The sequence below is a fragment of the Mustela nivalis genome (genome assembly GCF_964662115.1).
Source record: "Mustela nivalis genome assembly, chromosome: 11".
NCBI classification, from domain to species: domain Eukaryota; kingdom Metazoa; phylum Chordata; class Mammalia; order Carnivora; family Mustelidae; genus Mustela; species Mustela nivalis.
Genome location: NC_139030.1, coordinates 59,280,142 through 59,298,054, shown reverse-complemented (window position 1 = coordinate 59,298,054; position 17,913 = coordinate 59,280,142). Strand labels below are relative to the sequence as shown.

At 37.2% G+C, this 17,913-nt stretch overlaps 1 protein-coding gene across 24 annotated transcripts in view; it reads left to right on the top strand.

Annotated features, from left to right (window-relative positions):
- PKP4 (plakophilin 4) overlaps positions 1-17,913 on the top strand; it is a 245,733-nt gene that overhangs the window by 124,577 nt on the left and 103,243 nt on the right. For 22 of the 24 annotated variants that reach the window (XM_082691357.1, XM_082691363.1, XM_082691355.1 and 19 more), the window contains one exon: positions 13,473-13,585. The exons of the other annotated variants lie outside the window; for them this stretch is intronic. In XM_082691357.1, the coding sequence (XP_082547483.1) occupies positions 13,473-13,585 (113 nt within the window). The remainder of the gene's footprint in view (positions 1-13,472; positions 13,586-17,913) is intronic. 24 annotated transcript variants of the gene reach the window in all.

The window sequence follows — 17,913 nt, the reverse complement described above, 5'->3', positions numbered from 1 at the left end:
GTAAGCACTGTTTCATTCTCTCAAATGAATATATAAATCATTTTAAAACTGTTTGCTAATGTGATGAAAATAACATTTCATTGTTATTTGATTTTCTTTCTCCTTATGAATGAAATTTAGCAGTTTTTTCTAATACTTTAATTTGCATTTACATTTCATCTCCAGCCACTTGTTTTTTTTTAATACCCTTTGCCTATTTATCCTGTGTTTTTGTAAAATCTGTTTATATGAGGTTTTAAATGTCTGTTATGTATTATAAATATCACTTCTCTCATTTCTGGTCATTTGACTTTATTTGCATGATTTTTTGGCATATGAAGTTTTATTTTTATGAAGTTAAATATTCCTGTCTGACCCCTTATGATTTTGGGGTTGCTTGTCATATGGAGGTTTCTGTCATCCCAAAATTATAAACATATTCTTGTAGTTTATCTTTACATAATTGGGGTTTTTCTACATTGATTATAGGACATGTGTGGTGTGTGTATGTGTATGTGCACACACAGTTTGAGATAGTAATCTAGTTTTGTTTTCTCTAATTATACCAGCAGTTCTTTTCTCATTGAATGAAATTCTACCTTGATCATAATTAGGAAGTTCCCATATATACTAGCATCTGGCTCTTTAATTCTTATTACATTTCAGGGCTTTATTTGATTTGGGAAGAAAGTTTTGAAACAGGAAAATCTATTACAGTTCTAAATATAACCTTCAGGAATAGAAAATGAGACAACCTCAATTTTTTCAGCTACCTGTAATGGAAGGAGCAAGAATATAGAATTCCATTCCTGTTCTTCACTCATTAATTATGTAACCTTGAGCAAGTCATTTATTTTGCTTCTCCCACCATTAGATTGCTCAACTCAGTACTGTTCTGTACTTTTGTAAGGATTAGAGAAAATGTATGCAGAGTGCCTGACCCACAGTTGACATTCATTCAGTGTTTTTATTAGTGCTATGACTTAACAAGAAATAAGGAAGTAAGAGGTTTAGTATCAAATTGTACTTGTTTGAAACGTAAGCAGATGTATTTCTTCATGAGTGTATATTATATACAAGATTAAAAAATTCTAATTGTGGTAATTTACTAATTCTTTCAGATAAATATATTAATCTGAACAGTAAGAATAACATATTCAAATCTGTCCCTTTTTTTCCTAAAAACATGTCTCTTTTTTATCTTTTTTCCTAATGAGAGCCATATAGACCTCACAGAAGTAGAAAAGCAATAGCATGTAACTTTGCTTCTTTAAGTAAGTGGAGGAAATAAATAAGGCTATTAAATAAGGGTAACAAAGAGTAAATGAAAGTTGCTTTTATATACTAACCAGTGGAAGGAGCAGGGTATCAGAGGATAAAGCAGAAGAGTCAGAGAAAGAGAGACCTTGAGTGTAGAATGACAAAGGGCACACTGTGAACCTGAAAACTGCAGTGGGCATGAGTCTGGACCCAGCCATATTGAGGTTGGACTTGACCTTTAACTAGACATGCCCCAATTCTGTCCTAAGGCTTTAGCGCTCTTTGTGGGTTAGATATATCCTATGGCTATCAATAATGTATTGATTTTTTTTAACCTTATTTCTCACAAATCTCAGGACACATTCTGGAAGTTTAGAAAGGCAAGATAATGTTATGGAGCCATATGGATAAAAATGTAAAATTAAAAAGTTCATAAGACAGAAATAAGTCCAACACCTCTTATACCTCTTGAGCCAGATAACAAGCCTTTACAGTGAACCATTTAATTGGCTGGGCCCAACCATTAAATGTACATTCTAATTCTACTAATTCCCGACACACTTTAGCCACAAAATAACTGCAAAACTTAAAGAACAACTATAAACTAAGCTTAGTAATTAAAAAAGTATCATCATAAGAAAAGATCTACCTGTGCTGCTTGGTATTTGTTTCCTTTTCCCATTACATTTCATTAAGTTGCTAACCAAATCTTGAATTAATCATTTTTTAAATTAGCCTTATTCCCTAGTGTTACTTATTAGACCTACTGAAGAAAGGAAGATTTAATTTAGCCTTTGTTTCTTTTACCATTTTTATGGATTTTGCTGTGCTTGCTATAACCAGTCCACATGGAGGAAGTAGAAGATTGCTCATTTATTTTTCTCAGTTTTCTGTTTCAGCAAGTAATGATTTATTTGCATTATTATCATCTACTGTGCAGTCAATTAACTCTCAAATAAGGATCTAACATTACGTGATACGCATCATTGATCTTACTAATTTTGAAATATTTATGTACTATAAAACCAGATAAATTGTTAATGTTGTCATTATTATTTTTCATAATTTCTTAATGAACTTTGAAGTAATTGCTAGTAAAATTTTCAAGATATTACATTTTAAAGAAAAATTTTCTTGTGTTTTGACATTAATTCTACAAAATAACTTATCTTGTTGGAAAAATGACAACAACACTTATTGTCACCTGCAACTGACACTGGCTCCAGGTATCCATTTTCCATGTTGTCACCCTTCCTCAGTATTTATTTTAGTGCTACGATTCCTCCAAGTATACATAATTTTAAGCAGCAGTAAAACCTCAACTTATAAAAGACAACTAGAATTATTTATATTTACATGTACATGCACACATATATATTCTGCTTTTTAGGAGAGAAAATAAATGGAAATAAAACAAGGCATTGCTAGTTGAACAACTTGGTCAGTTGGTCAGTTGGAGGGCAGGTTTTCAAAATGGTGTGCTACTCCTGGGAAACTCCTCATTTTCTCTGAGCCAGGGTATGAAGCCCAAGAGATCAGAGAATTCAACAGGTAGAAGTAGATATAAGCATTTGTGGGGTGGGGAGAGGTAAGCAGTGGCATGAGATAAGTCGTATTAATGGCAGTAGATCACAGTGTCAAAGAAATTATGTGTACATTATTTATTTAAAAAAAAAAAACCTTAATTTGCCCATGTTACCATGAATAATAGGAAATTCCAGATAGAGCTAATTTGTTGGGACACCTGGGTGGCTCAGTTAATCATCTGCTTTCCAGGTCGTGATCCCGGTGTCCTGGGATCAAGTCCCACATCAGGCTCCTTGCTCAGCAGGGAGCCTGCTTCTCCCTCTGTCAAATAAATAAAATCTTGGAAAAAAACTAATTTGTTAAAAGAGCAGTCTACAAAATGATGGGAAACCCAGATTCTAGTTCCAGCTGTGCCCCCACATAGCCCTATGACTTTAAATAAAAGTAGAACGTTATTTTGTACCATTAATTACCTGCATTGTAAGGATATGATCATTATCATATCCGAAATGCTTTAAGAACCTAAAATAGGATCAGCTATAATATATTATGCCTGTCTCTGGTAAATACTCAGGAATCAGTTAGTTTAAAAATTTATGCAATCAATTATAAATACAAATAAAATGTGCTGTATAAAATTCACCCTGAATGAATTAGTAGGGTTTTCTTGTTTTGCTTTTGCAGGAAGCTGGAAGGATACAAAGATTAATGAAATGGATTCCACTCTTTAAGAAGAATCCAACTTGGTATTGAGCACATGTATTGGCAAGCACTTTGCCCAAGGGCTAGATAAAGGGGTGTAGACATTCATGGAAGTGTAATACTTCAGGGTTATGGAACAACATGAGAAAAAGCTTTGAATGGTATGTATAGAAAATCATAAATAGTTCAGTCTAGGGGCATGAGGGAGAGTGACAGCAAACCAAGAAAAAGTATTTGTTTGAGGCGGGGAGTGGAAGGGTACACCACTTTGGGTCTTAAAATACAGCTGAGTTGACTTCATAAGTTATATTATGGGTGGGGTAGGAAGGTCATGGTGCACAATGGTTAACACTATGGAATTAGGAGTCAGGATCATTTGATTTCAAATCCTGGTTTTGAATGACCTGAGGCAAGTCAGCCGTCCATGGAATGAGAGTAACCCTGACTACTTTGCTGGCTGAATGGGAAGTTAACCAAGTAGTGCATTTAGCAGAGATCCTGGAGCCCAGACAGCTCTCAGTATAGAATAGAGATTATTGGTGATTAGAATTGTGCTTTCAACAGATATAGCTAGAAAAAAATGTGAGAAACAGAGGCAAGGCCTTTTACCACCATGGTGGGTGAAGACAAGAGAGAAGAATTACTGCAGTAGTCCTAGGTTAATGGGAGCCTGAATTAGGGGGAATGGCAGGAATGGTGGGGAAGGGAATGGATTCAACCCATATTAGAGAGGCAGAGTGACAGGATTTAGGAAAACATTTACCTTGAGAATCAAGGGAAGTTAAAAAAAAAAAGGGGGGGGAGGAAATTGTGAAAACACTTGTGGTTTGAGCCTGTGTGAGAAGAGAAGGCTGTTTCCATTAGGACACTGGTCCTTGACATTCTGTTTGCATGAGATCTCCTGGAAGACTTGTCCAAGCACAGGTGGCTGGACCCTACCCCTTCTGATTCAAAGAAGCTTCCAGGCAGTGTTGATGCTAATGCTGCTGGTTCAGGGCACACACTTGGAGAATCACTACAGTAGAGCAAGAGCACAGGAGGCAGGAGAGGTACTGCAGAGTGGAGGATGTGTCTTCAGGTACAGCCACTTAGCCAAACATTGAACCTGACCAGAGATGGTGAACTTGGTGGGTCACCAGTGTATGGACCTGAGTGATGGTCAGATTGCCAGGTGAGAGATTGAAGAGCCAACAGCAATTAGTTAGCATTAAGGCGACACTTTTTTTTTAAGCCATCAGTGGTGCTATAAAAAATGCTCCGACTTTACCTATTTACCTCGATGTTCTCATCCACACCTGGTTCTAAGCAGAAAGCTTTCCTTTCTTTCTAAAACCCAGCTTTCCTGGGTTTTATTGTAAACCTCTCTTCCTTTATTTTGACTTCTAATAAAGGAGCTTTGGTGCCGGTGTTACAGATAGGAACCTGAGCTTTAGAGTAAACATTTAGAGCATCAGGTAAACTTTGCTGTTCTCTGCTTCATTAAAACTGAAGGATAAGAGGGGCACCTGGGTGGCCCAGTTATTACTTGTCTGCCTTACGCTCAGGTCATGATACCAGGATCTAGGGATCCAGCCCTGCGCAAGGCTCCCTGCTCAGTGGGAAACCTGCTTCCCCGCTCTTCTACTCCCCTGGCTTGTGTTCCCTTTCTTTCTGTGTCTCTGTCAAATAAATAAATAAAATCTTAAAAAAAAAAAGTCAGGATAAGATATCAAAGCTAGAACCTAGTATAATCTTGTGTGGTTTCATAGGATGAAACAATAAAGATCTTATTGTTGCTCATCCTTATTGGAATGCTAGCTAGTTTAACCAAAAAATCAGACAGTAATTATTATCTTGTATTTTTCTTTTATCTTAAACAAGATCTAAATGTAAGAAGCAATGGGCATAGTATAGGCCATAGTCCAGCAGAGGTGTGCTAATCAGATGTACCCTTCATATCTTCAGAGTGGGATGAGGTTGCAGTTTCCATTTGAAGGTTAACCCTTTGTGGTACCCTGCCTTTTGTGAATATTCTGTCTGGACAAAAGTAATTAAAATTTTGTTTTCTAGTGTATAAAGTATATTACTTCAACCATCCCTAATTACAATAAATGAGCTTTATTTTTCAGTATTGCCTAAGTTGTGTTCTACAAGACACTATTGTTTTCTTGAGATGTTAATAGTTATTCTTTGCAAATGAAAAAGTATACTTAGTAAGCTGATTTCCTATTGATAGGACTTCTCAGAACTTTTAATATGCTAGTGTTGCCATGAATCTTCAAGATTTGGAATCTTCTGGGCAGCATTTCCCAAACCATGTTGACCCGGAAAACCCTTCCTTTCAGGGCATATTTTATGGGACATTGATGTTCTCAAAGCACAGTTAGAAAAAGGCAGTGTTAGTTGTTTAAGTCTTTTTAATTTTGAATTTCCTTTTAACAAAGGGAACTAGCCAGTACAAGAGAGATGGACATGATATGCCTAGCATTTCTACAATTAATTATGTACAAATTAAAGACTGACAAGTAGACCTTCTGATGATTTGTCAGTTATTAAAATGTGATAGAAAGTCAGGACATTTAATCTCTTCTACATTACTGACTAGTTATTTGGAGGCTGAGAAGTTCAAGGACCCTTTGAAAATGTGGTTTCTTTGTTTTTGTACCAGCCTAGATTAAAGAACAGTGCTTATTTGCTCTTAAATAATCATTTTTAAAATCGTTCCCTAGACCTGGCTCAAGACCTTCAAAGGTATGATCATGACCATAATTTACTCATATTCTGAACATGAGAAAGAGAAAAAAAAAATGCTATAATATATCCTGAGAGCAGGACCTATCCAGCACAAACCTATTGTGTACTTTAAAAATCTAACATTTTGTTTGGTGATAGTCTTAGTGATACAAAACTTCCCCCCCCCCCCCCAGCATACTAGGGCAAGAAAGTAAATTATTTTTTGGAAGATTTTTAAGCAAGAGTGATTGAAATAAAAATGCTTTCTTCCTTCACCACTGATTGCACCATATAATGATCATGTCCATTTTCAAACCAGTACTCAGTACTTCCTGCTGAGATTTATAGTCATAGAAAGGCATGTTGACCCGTGGTGTGTGGTACACGTTCTGCTGTGTGAAATGATATTTGGCACACAGATGAAGCCCTTTAATAATTATCACATATTTTAATTTATATTAAGAAAATTATAAAAAGCTTTGGAAACCAGAATTTTAATTATTTTAATACTGGAGACACTGCATTTTCAAAACGAGTCAATTTAAAGAAAAATATTTGGCAAAAGATAGTATAGGTCAAAGTGGAAGGAAGCAGAGATTGAGGAGTCCTGAGATCAAGAAGATGCTTTCTGACAAGAAAGATTTGAGCTTTAAACTGAGAAGAAACACTGAAAAGTCAGGACAAAGAAGCAAAATCCTGGAGGAGGCCAGAAAGTGTGGAAAGGTGGCTGTACACAGGAAGGGACCACTCCCTCCACTGAGTCTGAAAGAGAATTGAAGATTAGTTGAACATGGGGACAGGAAGGAAGTTGGGGTATCACCGCTCATGGCCTGCTGTGATACCCACTGCTCGCTCTTAATTGTCATCATCACAGCAATAATAACCATTATACTTACTCCTGAAGCAGTAAATCGGAATAACTAGAAGAAAATAGATAATAGTGATGCAAGTGGGCAACCATAGTTGGACTGCGTGAGCCTCAAAGCACAATGAGCTTTTGCACGTATTTGGAAGAATAATGGTTTTTATGAATTAAGGAAAAAAGAGCACAACATACTAATATGAGGAATGTAAGAGGAAATGTTATTCCAGGTCTTAACTGGCATGATGACAATGAGAAATATTATAGGCAACTTGATGCTAAGAAGTAGAGATAGTGAGGAGCCAGGACTTTGGGGTACTTCAGGTCTGGGCTGTGAAGAATGTATAGTCTTCACCAGAGAGCATGGCACAGATAAAGTGCTATTTTCAGGAAAGAACTGTATTTCACTTAAAAACCTGTCGATGGGGAATATTCTGAGCAAATGATGAAGAGTTTCTAAGGAGAGAATTTGAAAACTGGAATGAGGCTTCCAGAAGGCACAGGTGGAAAGAGTCAGGAGATAACATCACTGCTGGCCATCAGCGAGGACATACAAAGGGTAAGCGAGACTAGGAGGCCAAGGAAAGTAAGGTATGCCCTGTTTTCAGTGCCAAGAACAGAGTCCTTGAAGCTAAGGTGGAGTTCTTCCTGCTTATTGAAGAAGGTGAGAGGGGAAGTACCTAATGCTAAAAGCTCCCTGTAGCTTCTGGAAACCAGAAGAAGTAGACAATAGCCTCATGACTAGATATGCAGGGTCCATAGTGCTAGTTTGAAAAGAACACTGAATCACTAATGCAAGGCCTCATTTAGGACTGAAGTAGGTGCCTGGGAGTTTGAGTAAAGAAAGGTAAACCTAAATAAGAAGAGAGGAAGATAGAAATTCCACTGTCAATGAGCAGTTGGAACAGTCTCAGAAATGGAAAATATGGAAATGGAAAACAAGGAAAATCGATGAGATAAACCCTTAGCATAGCACATAGAGAAGTACTAAGTTGAAAGTAATACCGAGAAACTTCCCCAGAATATAGTTCAGAGAAACTAAGAGAAAATATGAAAAATCTGTTAAGAATCTCATTTCTGACATACCCTAGCCAGTCCTTTCCCTGAAGGAAACTAAATATGCTGAGTAAAATCTTTTGTATTATTGTTTTGTATTTTGTATTATTGTTTTGTATTTTGTATTATTGCTATTTTTTTTTAAAGCAGAGCTAAGCTGGAAAGAAAGTATTCACAGAAACCAAAACTGAAATGAAAGTGGGAATCTTAAACTAAGTAAGCAATAAGTAAACCTGGCTTTCAGCTTGAAGATACCTGCCAAACCTAGGTGATCTTGAGAAGGCCATTTGACAGTTAAATCCTACTTCCAACTGAGGGCTGCCCAAGGTGGGGAATCTTAGCAGGAAATCCCTTACCCAAAGCTAAAATTTTATAAAACTACATTAGTATAAGGGTAATAAGAAACCTGCCCCATAGAGGAGGACAAGCCTGGGTGCTAGAAATAGGAAACATTCTCACACATGCGAGAGTTTGATACCTATGATTTACAAAAATCTAAATGGCCAATAAACATATGAAAAGATGTCAGTTATCAGGGAGATACAAATTTTTAAAAATGCACGGTAGCTTCCCATATTTATCATATTTACCATAAAGGGAAGTGTGGGAAGCACCTGTGTGGCTCAGTGGGTTAAGCCTCTGCCTTTGGCTCAGGTCATGGTCTTAGGGTGCTGGGATTGAGCCCCACATCGGTATCTCTGCTCAGCAGGGAGCCTGCTTCCCCCAACCTCTCTCTGCCTACTTGTGATCTCTGTCTGTCAAATAAATAAATAAAATCTTTAAAAAAAAAAGAAAAAGGAAGTGGGTATTTAAGCCCCCAAACACAAATTGACGTCCAGGATGATGTGGAGACACTGGAACTCTGTTGTCCTCTACTGCTGACTGGAATATAAATTGGTACAACTACTTAGGAAAATAGTTGTGATGGTCATCATCTGTAAAGATGTGCATTACCTTCAGCCCAGTAATTCCATTTCTAGGTTTCTGCTATGGAAAAGTCAGGCACACGTGCACAAGTACAAGGATGTGGCAGTAGGCTTAGAATTGCACACAATTGGAAACAACCCAAAGATTCATCATGTTGAGAACACAAATACATTGCACTCTAACTGTGCAATAGAATACTGCTGAGCAAGGAAAATAAGTAAGTTCTATGTCTACAGATATTGATATATCTCAAAATCATAATTAAAGCAGTCTGCACAGTATTACCACTGATGTAACTTACGTGAACACGCAAGGCAATACTATATGTCATCTGTGGATCTGGAGATATGGAGTAGTAATAATAATATAAAACACTCACGTGAATATTAAACACAAATTCAAGTTAATGGTTTCTTCTGAAGAGGCAGGGAGAGAGAGAAATAGGATCCGTTTGAGAGAAACCAGGGTATTTCAGTATATCTGTGATATTTTGTTTTACAAAAAACCTGAAGCAAATGTGGCAAATCATTAAGATTTACTATAACTGGGTCAGGTTCTCAAAGCCTGTTGTATTATTGTCTACTTTTTCTGTATGTTCGAAGTATCTCATGGTATTTAAAAAGTAAGAATAAGAGGAAATACCTCTTTTTATATAAAAGGAGGCAAAAAAAAAAAAAAACTGTCTTAGGTTGGGTTCTCACTGAGATGGAGTTTTGGGTGCAGAGTATTTATTACAGGTAGACACTTGTGGAGGAGGGGAAGGAAAAGCAGGATTGGGTAGAGGAAAAGTTCAAATACTCTGCAGTCTGGCCCAGCCCATGGGGAGCTCTGGAGCAATGGACCTCGCCTTTGTACACCCACCTCAGTCAGTGGCTGGCTGCAGCCTGCCCAGAGGGCATGCCCTTGAGCTAGCTGTTCTCTGCTGCTGAGGCACCCCTGAGGGCCCGAGAGCTGGGGCAGCAAGTGCTTCCCTGGACTTCCTGCCCAGCTCTGTCCACCATACAAAGCATGAAAATGAAGCTCTGTTTTCTCCTAGTCCTTTGGCTAACTGTAAGAGTGTTTATCAGTGTATTTACCTGAGAGAGATGAGGTAAACATAAAAAAAAACTTTTAGGGGCGCCTGGGTGGCTCAGTGGGTTAAGCCTCTGCCTTCGGCTCAGGTCATGATCCCAGGGTCCTGGGATCGAGCCCCGCATTGGGCTCTCTGCGCAGCGGGGAGCCTGCTTCCTCCTCTCTCTCTGCCTGCCTCTCTGCCTACTTGTGATCTCTGTCTGTCAAATAAATAAATAAAATCTTTAAAAAAAAAAAAAAAACTTTTAAACACATGTGAACACACTCCATTTTATAGCATATTAGTAGCCTTGACTTTCTTTCTAAGTTTGTTTATGGTCTTGTGTGCCAGAATTTAAGAGGAAATTGTCATATGCTAAATCATTGGCAAATGCTTTTAATGTTGTTTTCATTGTCATCTCAGGGTCCCCTTATAATTCAGATGCACTAGTTTTGGATACTGGTTTAAAAATTAGCCTTTACAATATAAGTTTAATAAACCAGAGTGTATGGTAAAATACAAATTTTACATTTATAGGTGGTATCTCTGTGTAATCATTATAATGAGTGTTAACTTTAGAAATGATTAGGTGTGTTTTTGTCTGACTGTGTAATACTATCTTCTTCATCAAGCAGTCTAAGAAGCTGGTAGAGACAGAATTGTCAAATTCTGCTCATCCACCTTGGTGTGAGTCCTGCTCATCCATCTTGGTGTGAGTCCCATATGGGTGTTCAATTTATATTTTGTAGGTGTGATATTAATGATTTTACAACAAAGCATACATATATTTTCCTCGTAAATATTCACAGGTATTAGGTAACCTTTACAAATTTCATTCTTTATGTCTTCCTGATACTCTGCTTTCAGGGCTTTAATGACATCCTGCTTATGAGAAGCAGGAGCAAACAGAATGATTTTGATAAAAGGAGCTTGTGATGTTCAATATTCTGGGTCCATGGCCAGTAGTGATAAAATGCAGACTTTACTCAGGCTCTATGAACGTTGAAGAAATTACCTAACTTTTAAATGAAAAATGTAGGTACATCATGTAGTACAGCAACTGGACTACTGTAAATGGTTTCTATAGGTGCTTCAGTCAAGATTTCTAGTTGCAAGAAAGAGACTGACATAGCTAGTTGTGCAGAAAAAGGCATTTATAAGCAAGTATTTGTGATTTCCCACATTTGTTGCAAGAGCTGGAGAACAAGCTCTGAGATTTAACTTCCAGAAACAGTGTCTAAATCTGTGGCACAAAATTGGGTAGATAAAGAAATCACCAATGCTGCCACCAGGCATCAACATAGCAGTTTGTGGAGATGATTTCTGTAATAGGAACTTGACCTGACACGTGTTGCAGGGCAGCAAGAAGGTGAAAGAGAAAATAAGCTTCGTGTTTTCTGATGTCAGAGTCTTAGTTTTAGTACCTGAGTCACAGTCTGACATGTTGGCAGAGCCAAAGTCACTGTATCTCTGCTTCTGAGAGAAGGAATTATGGGACAGTCAGTTCCAACTTCTGCCTTCAAGTGGGAAATTTCCCAACCATTTCCTTGAAAGGATGCTCAAAAGGTCATACACAGCCATGAACATGACAGGAATGTGCTGAAATGGAGTTTTTTTATATGAATGAAATTTTTTTTTGTTCTAATTTGAAACATACTTTAATCCTACCATGGTAATTTTTGGCCATCCCCAGATGAAGAAAACTCAGCAGCCCTCCATCCCTAGTAGCCGCTGAACTCAGAACATAAAGGTAATATGATGGCTCTGAGAATATTTTTGGATTCACAGGTGGTCCATTTCTGGCCCAACTTGATACACGCAATCAGTCTTCTGGGATAAGAGTAGATAACAAACAGCTAAGTAAAATAATTGAAAGAATGGAAGTGTGTCACAGAAATATGATGCTGTTTAAGGGCAAAGAAAGACTCAAATATGAGATAAGCATAAGACTATTTGCCCTTAAAATCAATTATCTTAGCCTGATACTGAATGTTGTAAAGTTATTATCTATCTGGTCGTCCGTTGCTAAACATTTATTAAGAACAGAGGTCCAAGAAATGTTAAGCAGAGATAGGAAGCGTCCCACTTTGATCATATTGTACAACATTATTGAGCCAAGTATTATTCATTCAGGCCATGCCCTATATACCCACACCAGCTGGGCTCATTAAAAAGTATTCTCAGTATCAGAAAGAAGTTAAGGAGTTCAGGGACTATATCTTAGAAATCATTCTAAGAATAGTTTGAAGAATTTACAAAGCCAGTGCTGTCAGTAATAGCATGTTTGCCTGATTCCACAGGGAGCTAATACACGTCAGTTAAAATGTTTTAATTTTTTGCATGACAAACAAATTATGTATATATTGTCATAAGCAATTTTTAAGGTAGTTTTATTTCTGATTAGTTTCTAGGTTTAGGGTTCACATACCTGGTATTTTGAACTAGCAGTCATTGTCCAAATAAACTACTTACAGTTCGGCATTTGCCTTGAGTAGACTTGTAAAGAGACAATATGGTACAGAGGAGCTTGAGGTGTTATTGAAGGTGTTATTTGTGGCTTAAAGCCTTTGGATATACTGATTTGATCTATAGATGTTTTATAGCATAGCATTCTTCCTGTTTTTTAAAAACTTGTCAAGGTAACAATGAGATAAGTACTAATAAAGTTAAAGCATCTTTTCCTATGATAGAACTTACTTGCCTTCATAATGCAGCATAGAATGAATAATATCATTTCTTTAAACAATCTTCCCAGCTTTTAAATACCATTTTAATTCTATATTGTGGCTCAGACTTTATTTTTCCTTCCCTCACACCGTGACACATGAACAATGAACATGTTATTTTATAACAATAGAAAAATTTTATTGCTTCTATTGAAGATAAATATAGCAAGGTTTTTTCTGGGGGTTTGGAAGGATTTTTTTCCCTTAACAATTAAAAGGCTCTGTATCAAACGTGATAAAGTGATTCACATCATGAGAATTTACATGTTTTCAGTATAGTATACAGGATAAAAAAAGTAGCTCTTGAGGCTATAGAGCTTACATTGGTTGGTGGGCCCCTGATGCAGACACATTAAGGACTCTGCAGATCTTGACACTGAATAGAGAGCACTGTTTGCAAACCTCAATTGGAAGAACAGACAGAAAAGCCAATAAATATCTGTGTTTCCCATCCCAAACAAAACTTAATATTCTAGTGCCTTTCAGTTTGAAAAAAGCACAAATTGGTAGGTTATCTAGACCTGCAATTCCACCCAAAACTTTTTAATTTCACGAAGCCACACTAGATACAGTGCTATGTTATGGGCATGTTTCTGTGTTTCCTGTGACATGCATTCACATATATATCTGTCTTGGCACCTTATATGCCTTTTATTTCCTTGAATCACAGGAGCTTCAGTTTCAACGACTCACCCGAGAACTGGAAGTGGAAAGGCAGATCGTTGCCAGTCAGCTAGAGAGATGTAGGCTTGGAGCAGAATCCCCCAGTATCGCCAGCACCAGGTACAGGGCCAACGGCTCTATCTTTTTATATGCCTTCAAGTTCCATGCCTTATTAAGTTGTCCTGGATGCAGCAAATGATTCTCTTAGTTTTGTCACTGTTAACTTGCCTTTCTGAATTGGACACCAAAACTGTCAATTTATCCTAATTTGAGAAGCCTCTTGCAATATTGATTATTCTTCAGTCCTGTGCTTAAAGTGTTTTATGTGGCATTGGTAAGTTTCTGTATGCTACTTTTAGAAGTTTGATTTCTCATATGTAGACACAGTTAATGGATGTTTTTCACAGTAATTACTAATTATTTCACAAGGCTAATTGACTTTGAAAACCTGGTATTGATTTTTTTTTAAACAAAGTAATATTTCTAAATGATAACATTTAAGTAGCTTTTAAAAATGTCTTCAGTTGACTTTGAGTTTTGCTAGAACTCTGTAAAAATGCCATACAAAATAATTACTAGATGAAATAATTCAGTGTATTCACATAATAAATTGAAAACCAGTATATTACTGAAAAAAAGCCATGTTTAATCAGAATTATTGTTTTGTTTTTAAATGCCTCATAAATTATTTAAAAACATCATTATTATAAAAAATTACTGCCATAAGCACCAAATGGTGAAATCACTGCTTATCCTATTTGTGGATTTCTTTCTTGTTAATTACATATTCTGGTAAGGCCTACCAAAAAATAACTTCTATTGCTTACATTTTTAAGCTTGGTTTCTTTATTCCTATGTAGGTATGTACCAACAGTAACTTGTCTCTTTAGTTATTTCTAGCGTCGTTATTGTTCTACTTGGCAGTACCATCTATTATTCTTAGCCAAGAAAACCTTCTTAATGAATAGAATGCTGTTATAGTTCCTCTTTCTGTCTAATTCTATTGCTATGGATTTAAGAATATTAGGCTGATAAGTTGTGTTCTTATGAATTTTTTTCATCTCTGACCCTTAAGAGTTGTACGTATTGGTATGTTTAGTAAGGCATAAAGTAAACAAATAAGATTAATAAAACTTTTAAAACATAAATATTAAATTATGTGATCATTTTTTAGTTATCCAGGCAGTTTTGTGGGGTTTTTTTAGGAAGGGAAATTACAAGCAATGAGTAAAATTGTAAATCAAATATTTCTAACTCTGGCTTTATAGTTACTCAATGAAATAATTTATCAAGGAAGTTAAAGTTGTTAAAATTAATTTTAATTCTATTCAGTATTTTTAAAAAGCCATCTGGATGTTTAACACCAGAAAGAACAATTCACAAACTCAATAATATGGTATTGTATATATTTCCAAAGACAAAGAGCCATAGATTTAAAAATACATAACTTTATACATAGAAAATTTAATTCAACATTTAAAAATTCAGTTAGGACTTTATTCTGGTTAATTTAGCTTCTTAAACTAACATTGAAATTCTTGATAAACCCCCAGAAATACTTGGTATATCAATAAAGTAAGTCAGTACTTAGAGAAAATGACAGATTAGAAAGGAAAATTCCCAGGTACTAGAAATAGGAGAGAAACTGAACGCTAGACCCAGGAGCATTTGAGCTGCCTCTATAGGAGACTTAGGGACAGTCAACCCCTCCCCTCCAAAAGCACTGGAATCTTATATTTAATATTCATGCAGTGACCCAAGAATGAGGCCTTATATATATTCAAGATGGTACATGTGTGCTTAAGATTGCTGTATTAAGCTGTAGCCCTCAAAGGGCTGCACCCGTGGTAAACTCCCAACCTTGTACCACATGTGGGTTTGGAGCCCAGATATGATTCTTCACATCGTTCAGAATCCCCAGCTGAGAAACTGTCATCACTAAAGATGAGCTCACAATCAGGTATTATAAAACTTGAGTCATGAGTCTCAGCTAGTAGAAGCCTGTGATTTAAAACTTGAAGAACATGCTATCCTTGGAGAAATTCTGATAGGTGTGCACAGTACGACAGATACAAGGGTGTTCATTACAGCATTATTTGCAAAAGTAAGATGAGAAAGCTAATATTATGGGTTTGTTTAAAATACTACTAAAAATACATGCTAAAGTATTTACTCTGAGTGATTTTGGTGTTTTTGTCTCTGGGTCTCAGTGCCTAGTGTGGTGTGTGATATGTCACTGGGCTCCGTCAGTGACTTTTGGGTGAATAAATGGATTTTTCAGAAGGGGAAACTGAGTTGGCCAGAGAAAGAGGGAAAGCAGGCAGAGAGGTAATATAGGATTCCCCACTTTGTTTGTATTGGAGCACTAAGAGGTTTAGGTACCTAGGATGTGTCCTAAAAGAACCTAATGGTTTATGAGTTTGGAAGGGTAAAGCTGGCATCTGATTGGAGAGCTGGGAGCTAAGGTGATGATAAGTAACCTTCATTAGGTCTTAGAGGAGACCTGTTGAAAGTTGTTTTTGGTGGCACCTGGGTGATCCAGTCGTTAAATGTCTGCCTTCGGCTTGGGTCATGGTCTTGGGGTCCTGGGATCAAGACTCGCATCGAGCTCCCCACTCGGTGGAAAGCCTGCTTCTCCCTCTCCCACTCCCCCCACTTGTTTCTGTTCTCTCTCTCACTGTCTCTCTCTCTCTCTGACAAATAAATCAATCTTCAAAAAAAGAAAGAAAAAAGAAAGTTGTTATTCGGAAGTAGTTGTCCTGGTAGTGTAGTGCATAGATCAGAATGAAGAGAGACCTGGCAGCAGGCCAGGAATTTATTGTGGAATCTTAGGGTTATGAGAAAGGCTGGTTTTGTCATTCAGTGAATTAGAATCATAAATGATCCATTTTGATTGTCCTACTCACATATCACATTGGATTCTCCTATATTCTTGATATCCCCAACATAATGCTAACCCTTCCTTACAGCCTTCCCCAAGTTTCACTGGGAAGGTCATCTCTCTTCATCTGAACTCATAGCTGTTTGTGCCTTTGTCAATTCTCCTATGAGATGGTAAGGCCCACCCCACCCCCACCGCTCCAGCACAGTGCCTGGTGCTCAGCAGGCCAGCTCCCAGACAAATGCTCATTGAATGAATAATGAACCTCAGCAAAGCCCTGTATGTTTTAAGCTCATCAAGTAAGCGTGCTTCACTGGGAGGTTATCTGCTTGGCATCTTTGGGTTTGTCTACCCTTTCTCATACCTGCTCTCTCTTTCAGTGTGCTTCTCGGTGGACCTCAAGAAGACTCTTGACACAGTTACTTTGCTCTTTGACCACCAGGTTTCCATACTAGCAAGGAGCCCATTAGAAAGCAATGTTAGTGAAGGGAGCACAGGTTTTAACTAGTTACCTTTCATATTGTTTGATTGAGATCTGTGGCAGAGTTGGTAAGGTGATCTGTGAGATTTTCTTAGGTTTCCTAGTCCAAAGATGATATTATAATAACCCAAAGGGAAATGAAAAGCATATTTTTATTAACTTTTTCTGTTGTTCAAAGCATTTGCTATTATTGTCCTTACCCTGTGAATAAGAAGGCAGAGGCAGTAGCATGAGGTCCTGTTTAATAAAGGATTCTTACATTGTGCTAAATGATATGCCATGGAACCCTCTCCCAAAGGAGTAACTCTAAAACTGAACAGTTTAGTTCCCTCACATTTGCAGTACCAACGATGAATTTTTTTTTTTTAAGATTTTATTTATTTATCAGAGAGAGGGGCGGGGGAGAGCGAGCACAGGCAGACAGAATGGCAGGCAGAGGCAGAGGGAGAAGCAGGCTCCCTGCCGAGCAAGGAGCCCGATGCGGGACTTGATCCTAGGACGCTGGGATCACGACCTGAGCTGAAGGCAGCTGCTCAACCAACTGAGCCACCCAGGTGTCCCCCAACGATGAATTTTTAACCCATGCCATGAGATGTTCTCATTTTCTAGGCGGAGAAACTGAGACTCTGCTTATATTTATTTAAAACAGTGTCCTAAAAAGTAAACTGCCTTTGGCAGTTTATTTGCAGTATGCCTTGTTGCAAACTTAAAAAACAAAAATCATTAAAAATCATTTTAAAATCTTAATGATTAAAGTAATCACTTAGTTTCTCTGTTAATGCCTCTTTGGAAATCTAGTTCTAAACAAGGTTAATAAAAACCCCATTTCTGGTATAATTTCTCATTTGCTTTATTTACTACAAAAAAGCACTAATAACCCAAGCAACGTCAATTAGAATGATCCTTAATCTGGAATTGATGGTGCTTATATTCTAAGATGATGTGTTAGGCCAAAAATAATCGTGACTTTGAAAAGCCTGAAAATGAATTATGACGTTAGTTAATAGAGAAGTTAGAGCCTGTCTGCTTTGTGCCAAGTGCACTATAGTTACCTATGTATTTACTATTTCACCTCATTGAAGGTAG